This window comes from Cyprinus carpio, chromosome B13 (genome assembly GCF_018340385.1).
Source record: "Cyprinus carpio isolate SPL01 chromosome B13, ASM1834038v1, whole genome shotgun sequence".
Classification (NCBI taxonomy): Eukaryota; Metazoa; Chordata; class Actinopteri; order Cypriniformes; family Cyprinidae; genus Cyprinus; species Cyprinus carpio.
This window is the reverse complement of record NC_056609.1, coordinates 5,061,493-5,075,787: the sequence shown is the minus strand read 5'-3', so window position 1 is coordinate 5,075,787 and position 14,295 is coordinate 5,061,493. Positions and strand designations below refer to the sequence as shown.

Genomic DNA, 14,295 nt, shown 5'->3' with positions numbered 1-14,295 from the left:
ATGAATTACTGTTTGTAGAGTACAGCTTAATTATTTGAATTGCTTTGGGATGACTTCTTAATATCTTTTAATGGGATACATCATGATATTAAATATGCTGGTCACACATGTCTGTTTTCTGTGCTGATCAGAGGTACTTGCGATCCCTTGTTAATTAAAAACACACATTAGTGTGCCTACACAGTAGATCAAGTACTGAGAGAGCAACTGATGGATAAGGATGTTTATTGTGTCTAATTAATCTGCGCCACTAATGTCTAACAGAAGCTTAAAGCTAATGACTGTTTTTCTAAACAGGTTTTAAAGACTCCTTCTGCCAACAGCCTGCCAAATTGGGTTGCTTAAACATAAAGATTATCATTCCAAGTGGTGCTGGAATTATAAACTTGATATTTAAGAATAGATTTCCAAAAGCATGACTGAATCTACCTTGGTCAACAGGTGCCTACATCACAGTGTATTGCAAAAGTTACAATTATTGGTTGCACGGCTAAGTGTCACTTAAAGCTGGGAAATACTTCTGATGCAGCAGAAACTTTAATGTGTAGATAGCCTTTCAATATCAACTATAAATTCAAACAGGCCCATTAATAAACCCCATGTGGTCTTTAAGTTTTGTACAATTTGCAGTAAACAATAATCAGACATCATTGCAATCATTGCTCAAATGAAGTCTGTTTATGGTTCTTTAATCTTCTTTCTTTCTCAGATTCTGTCAACTGACAATTTAACCCTTAAATCACTCACCATGCTAGCTGGTCCTCACGCAGAATCTGGTAGCATAACCCCCAAGCCGAGCCCAGCCACCATGGAAACCACTGATAACAAACACCCTGGCATTTCTCAGCTAGGCTTTCACAACACTTCACAAGCTGCTGAGGTCAGCTCAGGTCTGTTTTTAAATAGCTCATCTCAGAGAGAGGAGGCCCTTAGCCCTACCAGCTCCATGGATTTGTTCACTTCCCCTGCTTCTTCTAAGGAGTCTATTCTCTCCGAGGGCTGGGACAAGGAGAGGAGCTGGTCAGGGCTCCACATGTTCTCACGGGATGGTTCTCCTGGCACCTTTAGTGGCACAGTTTCTCCATGTTCTTCCATAAGATCCGGGGCCTTCACACCCTCTGTGGTGAGAATCAAGCGACACTCCTTGGCTCCGGGCTCTAGTCTGCTGCAGATGTCGTCCGCTTGTGAAACACCCTGCTGTGACAGTCCCGCAAGCTCACCCTGTCCTCTTACATCCCGTGCCCGGCACAGACTCCCTCCAACCCAGCTCTCCCTGTTAACGGCCATCCTCAGGAAAGGTCGTCTGCCTGTCCTGTCCTCTGCTATTCAAAGACCTTACACACCCTGCTGGCCCATCAGTCCAGTTAACATGTCCTCCTGTTCAGCATGCTCAGCTGCCTCTTCTGTTGCACCCATGAACATCTCTAAAGCAAAGTCTTGTACCTCCATAGATAGACCCCATACTGAGTCTTGCCAAGTTCCAAAGGCACAACTATGGAAACCAGACCATAGTTCTCTTTCAGTGTCATCAGTGGTCAAGACACCTGATGAAATCCCACTAATGAAACTACCAGAAAGACTTGACTCATGTCAACATTTCACTAGTACTAGTCGCATCGTCTCGCCTACAAAACACAGCCCTTCACTAAGCTTACCTAGAGTCCAGCCTACCAATTCTCACCTGTCGAAATTTGGTCACAAAGGAAATTGTTTACCCACAGTTCCTAGCTCTCTTTTGTGCAGCTCCCTATACCGGACGAAGTCCTCATCTCCTAAATCAAGCTCTCTGTCTTGCTCCAGCATCAAGAACCAGAAAAATCCATCAGTGTCAGTGGATCGCCCTGCATCTATAGAACCAAACAAACCTTTAGCATCCTTGATGCAGAACGATGAAACAAAATCCCATGATATGTCAGAAAAATATTCACTAAAACAGGGTCAGAAATCATCTGAGCTCTCCAATGCACCATATCTGAAAGATAGAGGAAGTTCATCTGACAACTTAGACTCCTCGGTATCAAAACCTACACACAATTCATGTGAATCTTCCTGCTTTCCTACTCTGAAACACACAATTGAATTGCATAGTAATTCCATATCTCCTGTTTTAAGTCTCAAGGAGAGTAAACAAAATACTCTTATCCAAAATGGTGGCAAAAGTGATGTTGAAAGAGTGCACCTATCATCCCCGGCTTTTAGACTGTCTCCCTCTCCCAGACCCGTGGGTCTCACCCGCCTGTCCTACACACCTCCAGCCTCTCCTGCCTATCCCCCAGTCCACCCGAACTCCCGCTCCTCCACCCCAGACCGCTGCACCCTCTCGCCCTCCCCAGCCATCCCAAGCCGTCAACTCTCCCCCTCACCCTCATACTCCTTCTGTTCATCACCCTCTTCGTCCCTATGGGGCAGCACACCAGACTGCGCAGATGGGGACTGTAAAAATAGAAAGGTACAGTGCATGCCCTTTCGCCGTTACCTGCACGCAACTTGCATGCTCTACTGCTGAGCATTGACATTCATTCAGTGACATGCATTCTCAATCACAGCTTCCCACATCGTTGGGAAATCATACATATGCATCATACTAGTGCAAGAACAGTAAATCTTTGGCAAAGGGCATGTTTTACGTTTTGCATGTTTTGTGTTTGCTTGTGATCTTGGTTTAGGCAATATTTGCATGATTTACTGCAAATATATACTGCAAATATACTTAAAAATTGTATAATCACAGTTTTTCTACTGTCTTATTGTGATATGACTGTTTTTTTAATTAATCATGGCGCCCATCCACAGCTGTAGTTTGTTTAATTCTGCTTTTGACTTTCTAAATCATTCTTTCCTAATATAGACATACAAGATCAAATCCACCTACAAGGCACTCGCTGCTATTCCCACAAATACTCTGCTCCTGGAACAGCAGGTGAGCTGCTTTATCTAATTGCTTTCAATGACAGCTATTATTAGTGTACAATTAATAAGTGGATATCATTCGCTGTCAGTATAAGCCATTATATGACTGCTGTTTTTCTGGATTCCATGCAATCGTATAGTCATTAAAGAGGGTCATTGGATGCTAATGGAGGAGGGTGAAACTAAATAACTGATTAAAAAAAAAATCTGTTGATGGACAGCAGAATGAAATTGCTCATAAGTGGTCAAAAGGAATCGTAACAGAGTGAGCAGAATGACTCATCCACATTGCACACCTCATTAAACATTATTGTAGAGCTTAAAATGTACTGGACAGGGTCAGATATATAGTGACGTAATCAGTATATGAAAAGAACACACTCACCTTTGGGATTTAGCAGCTTTATCTACCCCTTACTACCTACCCATTATTAAGGTCAGGACTATCATTAGAATATTAATGTGTGATCTACAACTCCTAAATTTCCCCTTTCTGAAGGCTATAGATGAAGAGGTCAACAAGAAAGAGGCTTCGTTTAACCCTGCGGACAACTATTCTTGGGAGGACCCACATGCAGAGGTAGAACGAGACCCGAACACCCAAACTTCCTTGGTGATATGACAGAATACAGTGCAGTGACTCCTAGAACCTATAGGGAATTTGCTATATTATGGTATATTTTGGTTTTAACTCGAATGTTATATAAAATGAAGTAGCTATGCTACCTCTGCTCTACCATGTAGGGCTGTGCATATAATTGTTTAATTTTGCCCATCGCTGTCCAATTAAATGGATTAAGTAATGAAAACAGACGAAATACCATTAAGTTGTGAAGTATTGAATGTTCTGGATTACCCCAAACTAGGCATTACTGTGAAGTGTTCTTCTCTCTGTGCAGATGTGCTCTCCTGCGCAGCTGCGTCAGCAGACTACAGAACTATTCGCAACCATTGATGAAGTCCTTGAGGACTCGATCCAAAGAGTGAGCTGTCACCAAAACACACTCTGCATCTAAACAATAATCTGTGTATACACCTTTTCCTGCATCTTCATGTTTTAATCCATCTTTCCCAGCATCAATCAGACCATGTGAACAAAGCCAATGTGAAGTCTTTGGCAGCGGACGCATCAAGGGTATGTCATTAAAGATTAACACCGGGAATTATCTCCTCTTCATTTTGATTAGTCACAATGGCATCACAATCAGTCAGAACATAAATTATAGTGCTTTCTAGGAATAAAATATTTCTTTATTGTGTGTATTTTTTATTTTTTTTTTCTTGATTGTGTGTATAACAGTGTAACTGCCTTCACCCAGACTAAAGCATTGCAATGACTGAACTATAAAATATATTTTCTCACCCAGGAGCAGACATAAAAGAGAAATAAATAAATCAATGTCAGACAGATTTTATTATTATTTTTTTTAATGCTACAATTTGCTGATTATTTTCAATGAAGATAAATGTTAGCAAAATGAAGAATTCAGTCCTCCACTCTAATAAGTCTAATTAGCCAGGTACCTTTTAGCCCCTGCTGTTCAAACCCAGCTTGCCATTTTGATTAAGTGCACTGTGCTTGCTTTGAAACGTGTACCACTTTTCAGCTGCTGAGAGCTTTCTTAACTCATTCTTTTTCTTTTATTCTGAACTACTGAAGCCACAGACGTCATCACCATCTCCAAAACTATTGGGACGGGAAACAAGATATGTAAGTTTTTCCATTCATTTTTGATCTCTGTGCATATTTTATGCTCAGACTTCATACGAAGGCGGCAAATCTGAGAAATCATTCATTATAAAAACTCTATTAGTCCTGGAAATATTCTTATTTTGCAGTATTTCATGATGAAATGCCAGCTTAGGGTTCTAGAAATATTGCTAACACTTTGAAAACATGAAATTTGCTTTAGACCATTTTCAGAGCCAATTTCAGATTCACAAACTCAGATTCATTGGCATACAAAAATAGTTTGACTGATAGTCAGTGTATGTCACTGATATGTCAGTGAATCTGAGCATGCAAGCCAATCTAGAGCCCAGATTTGATAATTTTTACTCGTAGATTTTAGACAAAAATATAGAAAACTGATTGGATGCACAGTCTTTGATGTCAACAAGATGTCACTCCTTTTTATTTTGCAGTAGGTACTGTGCTCAATTAAATGATTGCATTTTATTAGCCACATTTTTCCGTGTTGTTCACAACACATTTTGGGTTTTCAACCCACCAGTCTAAATATTTCACTATAACACTCAAAAATTTCTGTAGCCTTCAGAGTATTCATTCAGATCCAATTCCATTATCCAGCCTACAGCATAGGCCACCACACTAGAATTACAGAAGTGTACAAATTATAATTCAACTATAAATTGGGTGCTTTTACTATTGCTAGGAGCTTCCAGCCATGTTTAATTCTTCCTTTGTTTTTACAGTAAAGCTAGAAATAAGGTGGCTTGTGTGAGGTTGCAGTTTTTTTAATCTTTCCTGAGATATTCACTTTATAATAATGGGATTTTAGACCCATGTTTACATTCTGAGAGCAGAATTTCCTGGTCAATTGTAGCAAATTTTCTTGTCATACACAAATTACAGGCTTTGAAGAGTTAGTTTGTTCCTGTTGTTCCACAGGTTTTGGCAACCAGATGAATTTAAGGGAATATTACAAACTCTGAAAAGATTACATACGTAGAGGGGTCCATAGCTGAATAATATGATATAAAATCAATATGAATCACTTCAAATAATATTACAATTAAAAGGATATTGTGGAAGCACTTGTTTCAAAACTATGTCCAGATAGCATGTCAATAGCATGTCAAATGTAAAATAATGTTTAATATTTACAATTTTATTAAATTTTCCTCCCTAGGCAAGCTCTCCTTTTCAACCCTCTACAGAACAAACACTGGTAAGCAGCTGATATTGATGTAAACGAATTTGAGCATCATATTTGTTTGCACTGAAAATAAACCTCAGTTTTTGCTACATTACACCTTTCAGTAGATATGGAGTGATGATTTTGTAAAAGAATTGGGGAAGACCATTGTTGGCTGTGTTGCTAAAGAGCTGCCTGAGTAGGTAGCATTTGAAAGCATCTTGCACTTCTGACATAAAGGCACAATTACACTGTACTCTACGATACCTGCATGTAATCTTCATGGAAAAAGTAAAAGAAAAAAATCAAGATGCAGTATGAACCAGGACATGTTATAAATAAATATAATTAATTCAGTACTCAAAAACATCTATAAAATAGTTACATCTAATTACAGTTCCACTTCAGGAACTCAAGCTGCAACGAAACGCTTCGGGAACACCTCCAGCATGACCATGCTCTGAATCACATGTGTAATCAGTTCAATGGAAGGGCAAGACGTCACGGGTGGGGTGACGTAACAAAATGATTTAGAGCGTGGTCATGCTGGAGGCGTTCCCGAAGCGTTTCGATGCATCGTTTCATTCCCTTAGGGGAACCCTGGTTACATGCGTAACCTGAGACGTATTATTCCAATTGTTTGCCGAATCTTTGGCCCATTGCTTTAAAACACTAACACAAACACACAATGTAAAGCTCTGTAAATCTCTAACAAAAGCAAACACTGCATTCAGAACTATTTTATCTCTTTCCAAAATGTTTTTCGCACCAAAATGTCAGACTAACACACACACACACACACACACACACACACACACACACACACACACACACACACACACACACACACACACACACACACACACACACACACACACACACACACACACACACACACACACACACACACACACACTTGTTTGTATGAATTGTGGGGACTTTCCATAGACCTCTATTACTTTTATACTGACCAAATTATATTTTCTATCCCCAAACCCAACCCTAACGCTAATGCTAATCATACACCTTACAGAAAACCTGTTTGCATTGTTACACTTTCAGATAAACATCATTTACTATTTTTAATATTTAGTTTTCCCTTGTGGGGACTGGCCTGTCAAAAATTTCAGGTTTTACTATCCTTGTCCCCAAAATGTAGCATAAACAAGTACACACACACACACACACACACACACACACACACACACACACACACACACACACACACACACACACACACACACACACACACACACACACACATTATATGAAGAGTAACAACACACTGATGTGCTTAATACAAAACACTACTATAAATCAGTAGGTTTCTGCCTTTTGCATTATATATTCACTTGCAGAAAGAAATATATTTAAATAAATATATATCTCAAACTATGATTACATTTTCACATAAAGTCTTTTTCAGTTGCTAACATGCACTGATCAATACCGAAGCAACTTTTTCAAAAATATTCATACAATCTGCATTACAAATATGAATCTTAGGCCAAACAGTTAATTTTACTTCCAAAACTTACTCAAACTACCAAAACACTCCATACATATAAGCCTGCTCAAGCATAACACCGACAACAATTCTGTCTCAGAAAATGCAATAATGCATCATTCATTTTTAACAACGCTGTGTTAGCATTAAAAATGTGCTGCAAATATACAGTACAGGGTTTTACAAGTGACTGAAAGACAAAAGTCTTCATGGATTTTGTCTAAAAGTAATGAAAAATGTAATGAGAAAAAAAAAAATCCGTAAGATAGCTTTAAATTAAAGCTGCTTTGAAATCTACAACATATTCCTAAACTGTGTAAATGAATGTAACATACATTTCTAAAAAAATGGGACATTTTGTAAAATGCAATCTGTAATTTGTTAATTCTGCTTAATCTTTATTCAACTGACAAAACTACAAAGAAAAGATTTTCAATGCTTTCTCTAATCGACCTAACCTAAAAGTGAAAAGACTATAGAATATCTAAGTTAAAATGTTTTGAAACATTCCACAATAAGCAGAAAAACTGCTAATAAGTGAAAAAAAAAAAAAAAAAAAAAAAAAAAAACTCAGTCTTTGCAAAGATGGGTTGTTGTCAAGATATGGTGAGATAAACGCACAAAGAAGATGAAGATCGCAAAAATGCAGATAGCCTTTAATAAATCCACACAAGGGTAAATCCAAGACAGCACAGGCAGGAGACACACAAAGGAACGTAGCAGACTGGACCGCAAACAGTGAACTGAAGACAACTTAAATAGGTTGGTAAATGAGGATAATTTACAAGACACATCTGAACCAAATGACAATCAGACATAGACGGAAAACGTACTTGGTTACTAACGTAACCTCGGTTCCCTGAGATACGGGAAAGAGTACTGCTTTTGCTAAAACCGCTATGGGAAAAGGCCTTTTTTCTCCTGAACTGAAGCCTTTTTCAGTCACATAGTGAAACTGCACGGCCATTGGTTCGTGCAGTGTATAAAAAAAAACAAACTAATGGTGACAAAGCCTGCCAGAATGGGCGGGATGATCTGGCTATATAAGCGGGCATTCGCCACAGGATTACTTCCAGTTACTTCGACTGAACATAGCACGGCTAGCAAAGCAGTACTCGTTCCCGTATCTCAGGGAACCAAGGTTACTTTAGTAACAGAGTTCGTTCCCTATCGATACTTCATTTGTACTGTATCTGCTAAAGATGCTATGGGAACACAGTACAATCACGGCGTGCTAAGGTAGAGGAATGACTATATAAGTATTATAACTTCCATAAGCAAGCAATGCCCATAGGGAAGTTAACAATTACCTGAGGCTAAAACGGGCTGAACTCCCTGAGGTCACACCTGGACTGGTTAATGCCCGAGTACTCATGCAACTTCGGCACCCCAGGGGATGAGAGCTGACAAGTAAACTAATACCAGAAAGCTTGAGCGTGATACGGTCAAAGGCTCTGTCAGACTTGTTTGCTTAATGCAGCGCATGTCTCTTCAAGCAGAAAGGATCCTGGTCTGCAAAGCTGGGACTTCCAGGTTATAAAACCTAGCAAATATGGATCGTGTTTAAAATTCGTAAGAGGTGTAAGGCCCACAATTATTGCAGAGGGCGCCATATTCCTCCTTCCGCTTGAGAGAGGAGATCTCATCTCAATGGAATGGGCTAAGGGGCCGCTACCAACACCTGGGTCACCTAGCAGTAGACTTAGGACGACTAGAGGCAGCAGCGGAGCTGGCGCTCTGTCAGAAAATCGTCTGTCCAAGGGGAGGCAGCTTGTCATACCCCTTTGCTTCAGCACCGTCGATAGAGGTGAGGGTGGATAAAGTGGAAGTACGGTGGCGGGTGGAGTAGGGAGTGTGCCATGACCTGGTGAGCTTATCGCGGACCTACAGGATGAATGGAGAGGAACGCTGACGAGGGACATGACGGCGCCTGGGAGCTCCAACAGCTCCCAACAGCTCCTCTGCGTCTGAGGATGTCAATGACATGCTGTCATTGGGCAGCTCATCCTCACTACCCCCAAACGAGACCAGATCACTCATGCTGGCAGAGGGATGCTGGTCAGACTGGGAGAAGAGTGAACAGGTGAACTCTCTCTCTAAGTCGAGGGTGAGGCACACAGGATCTGGGCCGACATGAGCCCGTGATTATTACGTTTTGAATATGGATATTTTTCTTACAAAAATGCATCGAGTCACTACAGAAGGCCTTTGTTCACCCCCCGGAGCCGTGTGAGCATTTTTAATGAAACAGCCTCCTGGGGTGTGACAGTTGTGGCTCATCACTTTGTGCCTACCTTATGCCACTTTGTACCACTTAATGAGAGAACTGTCAAAACATTCAAAAATAACATTTCGCGGTGCAAGATTGTAAAGGATCTATCATAATATTGTGAAAAGATTCTGGAAATCTGGAGAAATCTCAGTCACTACAGGGAAAGGCAGGAAACCTCTCTTGAATGTGTGTAACCTGTGAACCCTCAGATGATTGCATGAGAAACCATTATGCTACTGTGTTAAATATAGTCATATGAGCTCAGGAGTACTTCATTGTCATTTAACAGTCTGCTACTGCATCAAAAAATGCAACTTGAATTTTTGTTATGCAAGGAGAAATCCATACATCAGTCCTATGGAGAGATGCTGGGCCCGAGCTCCTCTCAGATGATCTGACTGACAGTGGAAATGCGTGCTGTGGTCAGATGAGTCAGCTTGCTTTTTGGGGAAAAAATACAGACATTAGACACTGATTTCTCCATGCCAAAGATGAAGGGGACCATCCAGACTTCTGTCAATTCCCACAGGATGGGTGACTGGCATAAGTGTGAAGGTACCTTTGAGGCTGAAGCATTTATTTGGATTGTACAGTGGCATCTGCTGTCATGAAAAAGTAATATTTTCCTGGGAAATCTGTGGCCATTAGAATGATACATTGCTAGGCCTCATTCTGCACGTACTGTACATCGACAGCCTGGTTCATAGACACAGCATGAATGTGCTTGACTGGCCTGCCTGCAGTCCAGATCTGTCTCCTGTGTTACCTCGAACTGTTGAGGCTGGTGAAGTCTTGTATCAAGAGAGATTGGGCAGAAAATCCACTTGCAAAACTACAGCAATTAATCTCCTCAGTTCAGAAATGATTTAAAGTTTAATTAAAAGGAAATTTAATGTAAGATTAGAGCCTTAGAGGAAATCCCATGCAACTGAAAGATGTTCCATGCTAAAATATCCTTGAATTTAATGCATACAGTATATTGAATTGCTGATAACTGCTGAAGCAGTAGCAGAGGGCAGAGCACAAAGTTCTAGACATATACTTTATGTTGGAGATCTTTAACTGATTTTGTGAAATATTTTTTGTTTGTCTTAGACAAAGCCTGGAGTTATTAGACCAGTTATTGCAACATCCAGATTTACAGATGATGAAGAATTCCACCCAAATCCTTTCAAGAGCCATCAAGGGAACAAATCCAATCGTTACCAATACAAGGTGCGTTTCTCTAAAAAGCTCAACATCAGCCTAACAGCAGATGTTCATGTTATCACATACAAAATGAATGTGTGTGTGTGTGTGTGTGTGTGTGTGTGGGATAAAGGGGATGCCCTTTATGTTGCATATAGTTATGGTGTAAAATCTATCTTGAGCAAAAAGGGGTTTATATGCGACATATGCAAAGCATAGGTATGCCACATGAAGGGGGATATTATAGAAGGTTGCTGATTGTAGACAGATAAGTGCAATTTTAAACATTTTAATGGGTTCTTATGCATCTCCTTTTGTCTACTAATAATTTTGCATTAATTTTGCAATACAATCTGTTGCAGCATTCCATTCTTAAAAAATGAACAAAACCAAACTGCACCATTTGTTACATTTGTGTTTATTTGCACACGCATCCGATTTAACACCAGAATTACTGAAGGAATTATGCAAATTAGGTAACATCTTAAACCACAAAAGGTGTGCTGAACACAATATGCAAAATGCAATTTCAGATCTTGCAGGCATATGCTGTGGAACCGGTATGGCCAGCATAGGAAAGTCACTATAGTTTGACATGCTTAAAATTTATGGTAATTTTTTGTTTATTAATAATCAAATTACAATCTGTATATTAATGAATAATACAATGTCCAGTTCTTTCATTATCTGTTGGGGGCATATATCAAGAAAAAGGGAAATCAGTGGGTCAACATTCCATAATTACTGTACTTCACATGAAATTTAAAGAGCCACTAGAAGTGATTTTTCATAGTAGCTGATGGGTTGGCTCTATTCCCAGCAGGATCAGGAAGTGCACGTATCACTAGAATCCAATGTCATGTGCAATTCCCCACATCAGTACACCTATAAAACCCTTAAGAAAAAACAAGATGCCGATAGACCCAACATATGCCTCTAGAAATCTCAGAGAGATCAAGTGTGTTATTTACTGCTTCCTGTAATTCATAAGAACATGGTTCTAGTTTTGTGCCATTTGTATGCTAATTGTATTTGATCATTTGAGGGTATTAGAGCAGATTCTCATTTTCCACAGGTTCACACGTCACTGTAATTACGTTGTTTACTGCTACAAATTGATATAGCACCCTGTATCAAACTGTTTATAAATCCTGATTAATCCAAACCACAAAAATTGCCATCCAGGTTTATTTATTTATTTATTTATTTTTCTCACATAAAATGCTCTTTTCATCTGACAACCTATTCAGCTGAGGAGACTTTAATCATGCAAACTAATTACTACTAGGTCACTTTTTGGATGAATTAGATGTGCTGCTCTCAACCTTTTCTGAGGATGGTACTCCCCTAATTATGCTTGGAGAATTCAACATCCACCTAGATAAACCTCTATCTTCAGACTTCCACACTCAGCTTGCCTCTTTTGATCTCAACCGAGTGTCAACTACTGCTACTTACAAATCAGGCAACCAACTGGACCTTATTTACACACGACACTGCTCCACTGATCATGGTACTGGTTACTCCACTGCACACCTTGGATCACTTCCTCCTCACTCTTAACCTCAACATGGATCCTGACACAACACATACCCCTCCACTTGTCATCTTCCGAAGTAACCTGTGCTCACTCTCATCCTCCCGGCTATCTGCTATAGTTTCATTTGAGCTTTCTCCCCCTAAACAGTTAGCACCTCTTGCTCCACTCTTACATCTTGTTTAGATACTGTTTGCCCCTTGTCTTCCAGGCCAGCCCGTACCACCCCTTGTGCCCCTTGGTTATCTGATGTTCTATGCGAACATCGTTCTAAGCTTAGAGCTGCTGAAAGGGTGTGGCGCAAATCCAGAAATACTACTGACCTTAAAGTGTATCAGTCACTCCACTCTTCCTTCTCTGCTTATGTCTCCACTTCTAAAAGGACATACTACCAAAACAAAATTAACAATTCGTCTAACTCTCGCATGCTTTTTAAAACATTTTCCTCGCTCCTTTGTCCTCCTCTACCCCCTCCTGCATCAACTCTAATAGCTGACGACTTTGCCACGTTTTTCATTAATAAAATGAAAAACATCAGTGCACAATTTTCCACACCACAATCCATTAAGCACATCTTACCAGCAAACATACAATCATTCACATCCTTCTCTTCACTTTCTGAGGCAGAAGTCGCCAAACTCATCCTTTCTAATCATCCTACTACTTGTCTGCTTGATCCTATTCCATCTTATCTCCTTCAAGCCATTTCTCCTGCAGTTGTACCTGCACTCACTTACATCATTAACATATCCCTCCACACTGGTGTTTTTCCCTCAACATTTAGACAGGCTCGTATAACTCCACTACTTAAGAAGCCCACCCTCAACCCAACTCTTTTAGAGAACTAGTTTCCCTTCTTCCTTTCATTGCAAAAATCAAAAAAACCACTTGAACGAGCTGTGTTCAACCAAGTCTCTGCCTTTCTCACACAGAACAACCTCCTTGACAGCAACCAATCTGGCTTCAGAAGTGAACATTCAACTAAGACTGCCTTGCTCTCAGTTGTTGAAGCCCTTAGACTGGCAAGAGCAGAATCCAAATCTTCAACACTTATCTTGCTTGATCTGTCCGCTGCTTTTGACACTGTTAACCACCAGATCCTCCTGTCAGTCCTACTGGCAAAGGGCACCTCAGGAACTTAAACGTATCTTGGAGAGGTGAGGTGTCCAAGTCACAACATCTAACTACTGGGGTGCTTCAGGGCTCAGTTCTTGGACCACTTCTCTTCTCTGCATGGCATCACTAGGTTATGTCATTCAGAAACATGGCTTTTCATATTACTGCAATGCTGATGACACTCAACTCTACCTCTCATTCCATCCTGATGATCTGATGGTAGCTGCTCACATCTCAGCTTGTCTAACAGACATTTCTTGCTGGATGAAGGACCATCACCTTCAACTCAACCTTGCCAAGACAGAACTGCTTGTGGTTCCAGCCAACCCCATCGTTACATCACAATTTCACCATCCAGTTAGGCACATCAACCATAACTCCTTCAAAAACAGCCAGAAACCTTGGTGTTATGATTGATGATCAGCAAACTTTCTCAGACCACATTGCTAAAACTGTCCTGTCCTGCAGATTTGCTTTATTCAACATCAAGAATATCAGGCCCTTTCTTTCGGAACATGCTGCACAATTCCCTGTTCAAGCTCTTGATCTGTCCAGGCTGGACTATTGAAATGCTCTCTTGGCAGGTCTTCCAGCTAGTTCTATCAAACCTTTACAATTAATCCAGAACACGGCAGCAAGATTAATTTTTAATGAGCCGAAAAGAATGCACGTCACACCTCTGTTTATCAATTTGCACTGGCTACCAATAGCTGCTCGCATAAAATTCAAGCATTGATGTTTGCCTACAAAACCACCACTGGCTCTACACCCCTTTACCTAAATTCATTACTTCAGACTTATGGGCCCTCTAGAAGCTTGCGTTCTGCAAGTGAACGTTGCTTGATTGTGCCATCCCAAAGAAGCACAAAGTCACTTTTACGAACTT

The 14,295-nt window shown here is 40.3% G+C and overlaps 1 protein-coding gene across 5 annotated transcripts in view; it reads left to right on the top strand.

Annotated features, from left to right (window-relative positions):
- The window catches only part of LOC109065646 (muscular LMNA-interacting protein), a 44,475-nt gene that overhangs the window by 19,187 nt on the left and 10,993 nt on the right, over positions 1-14,295 (top strand). For 3 of the 5 annotated variants that reach the window (XM_042736082.1, XM_042736085.1, XM_019082629.2), the window contains 8 exons: positions 710-2,449; positions 2,849-2,920; positions 3,410-3,490; positions 3,810-3,893; positions 3,986-4,045; positions 4,571-4,621; positions 5,784-5,822; positions 10,664-10,783. In XM_042736082.1, the coding sequence (XP_042592016.1) occupies positions 710-2,449; positions 2,849-2,920; positions 3,410-3,490; positions 3,810-3,893; positions 3,986-4,045; positions 4,571-4,621; positions 5,784-5,822; positions 10,664-10,783 (2,247 nt within the window). The remainder of the gene's footprint in view (positions 1-709; positions 2,450-2,848; positions 2,921-3,409; positions 3,491-3,809; positions 3,894-3,985; positions 4,046-4,570; positions 4,622-5,783; positions 5,823-10,663; positions 10,784-14,295) is intronic. The other 2 variants (XM_042736083.1, XM_042736084.1) reach the window with 2 other exon arrangements.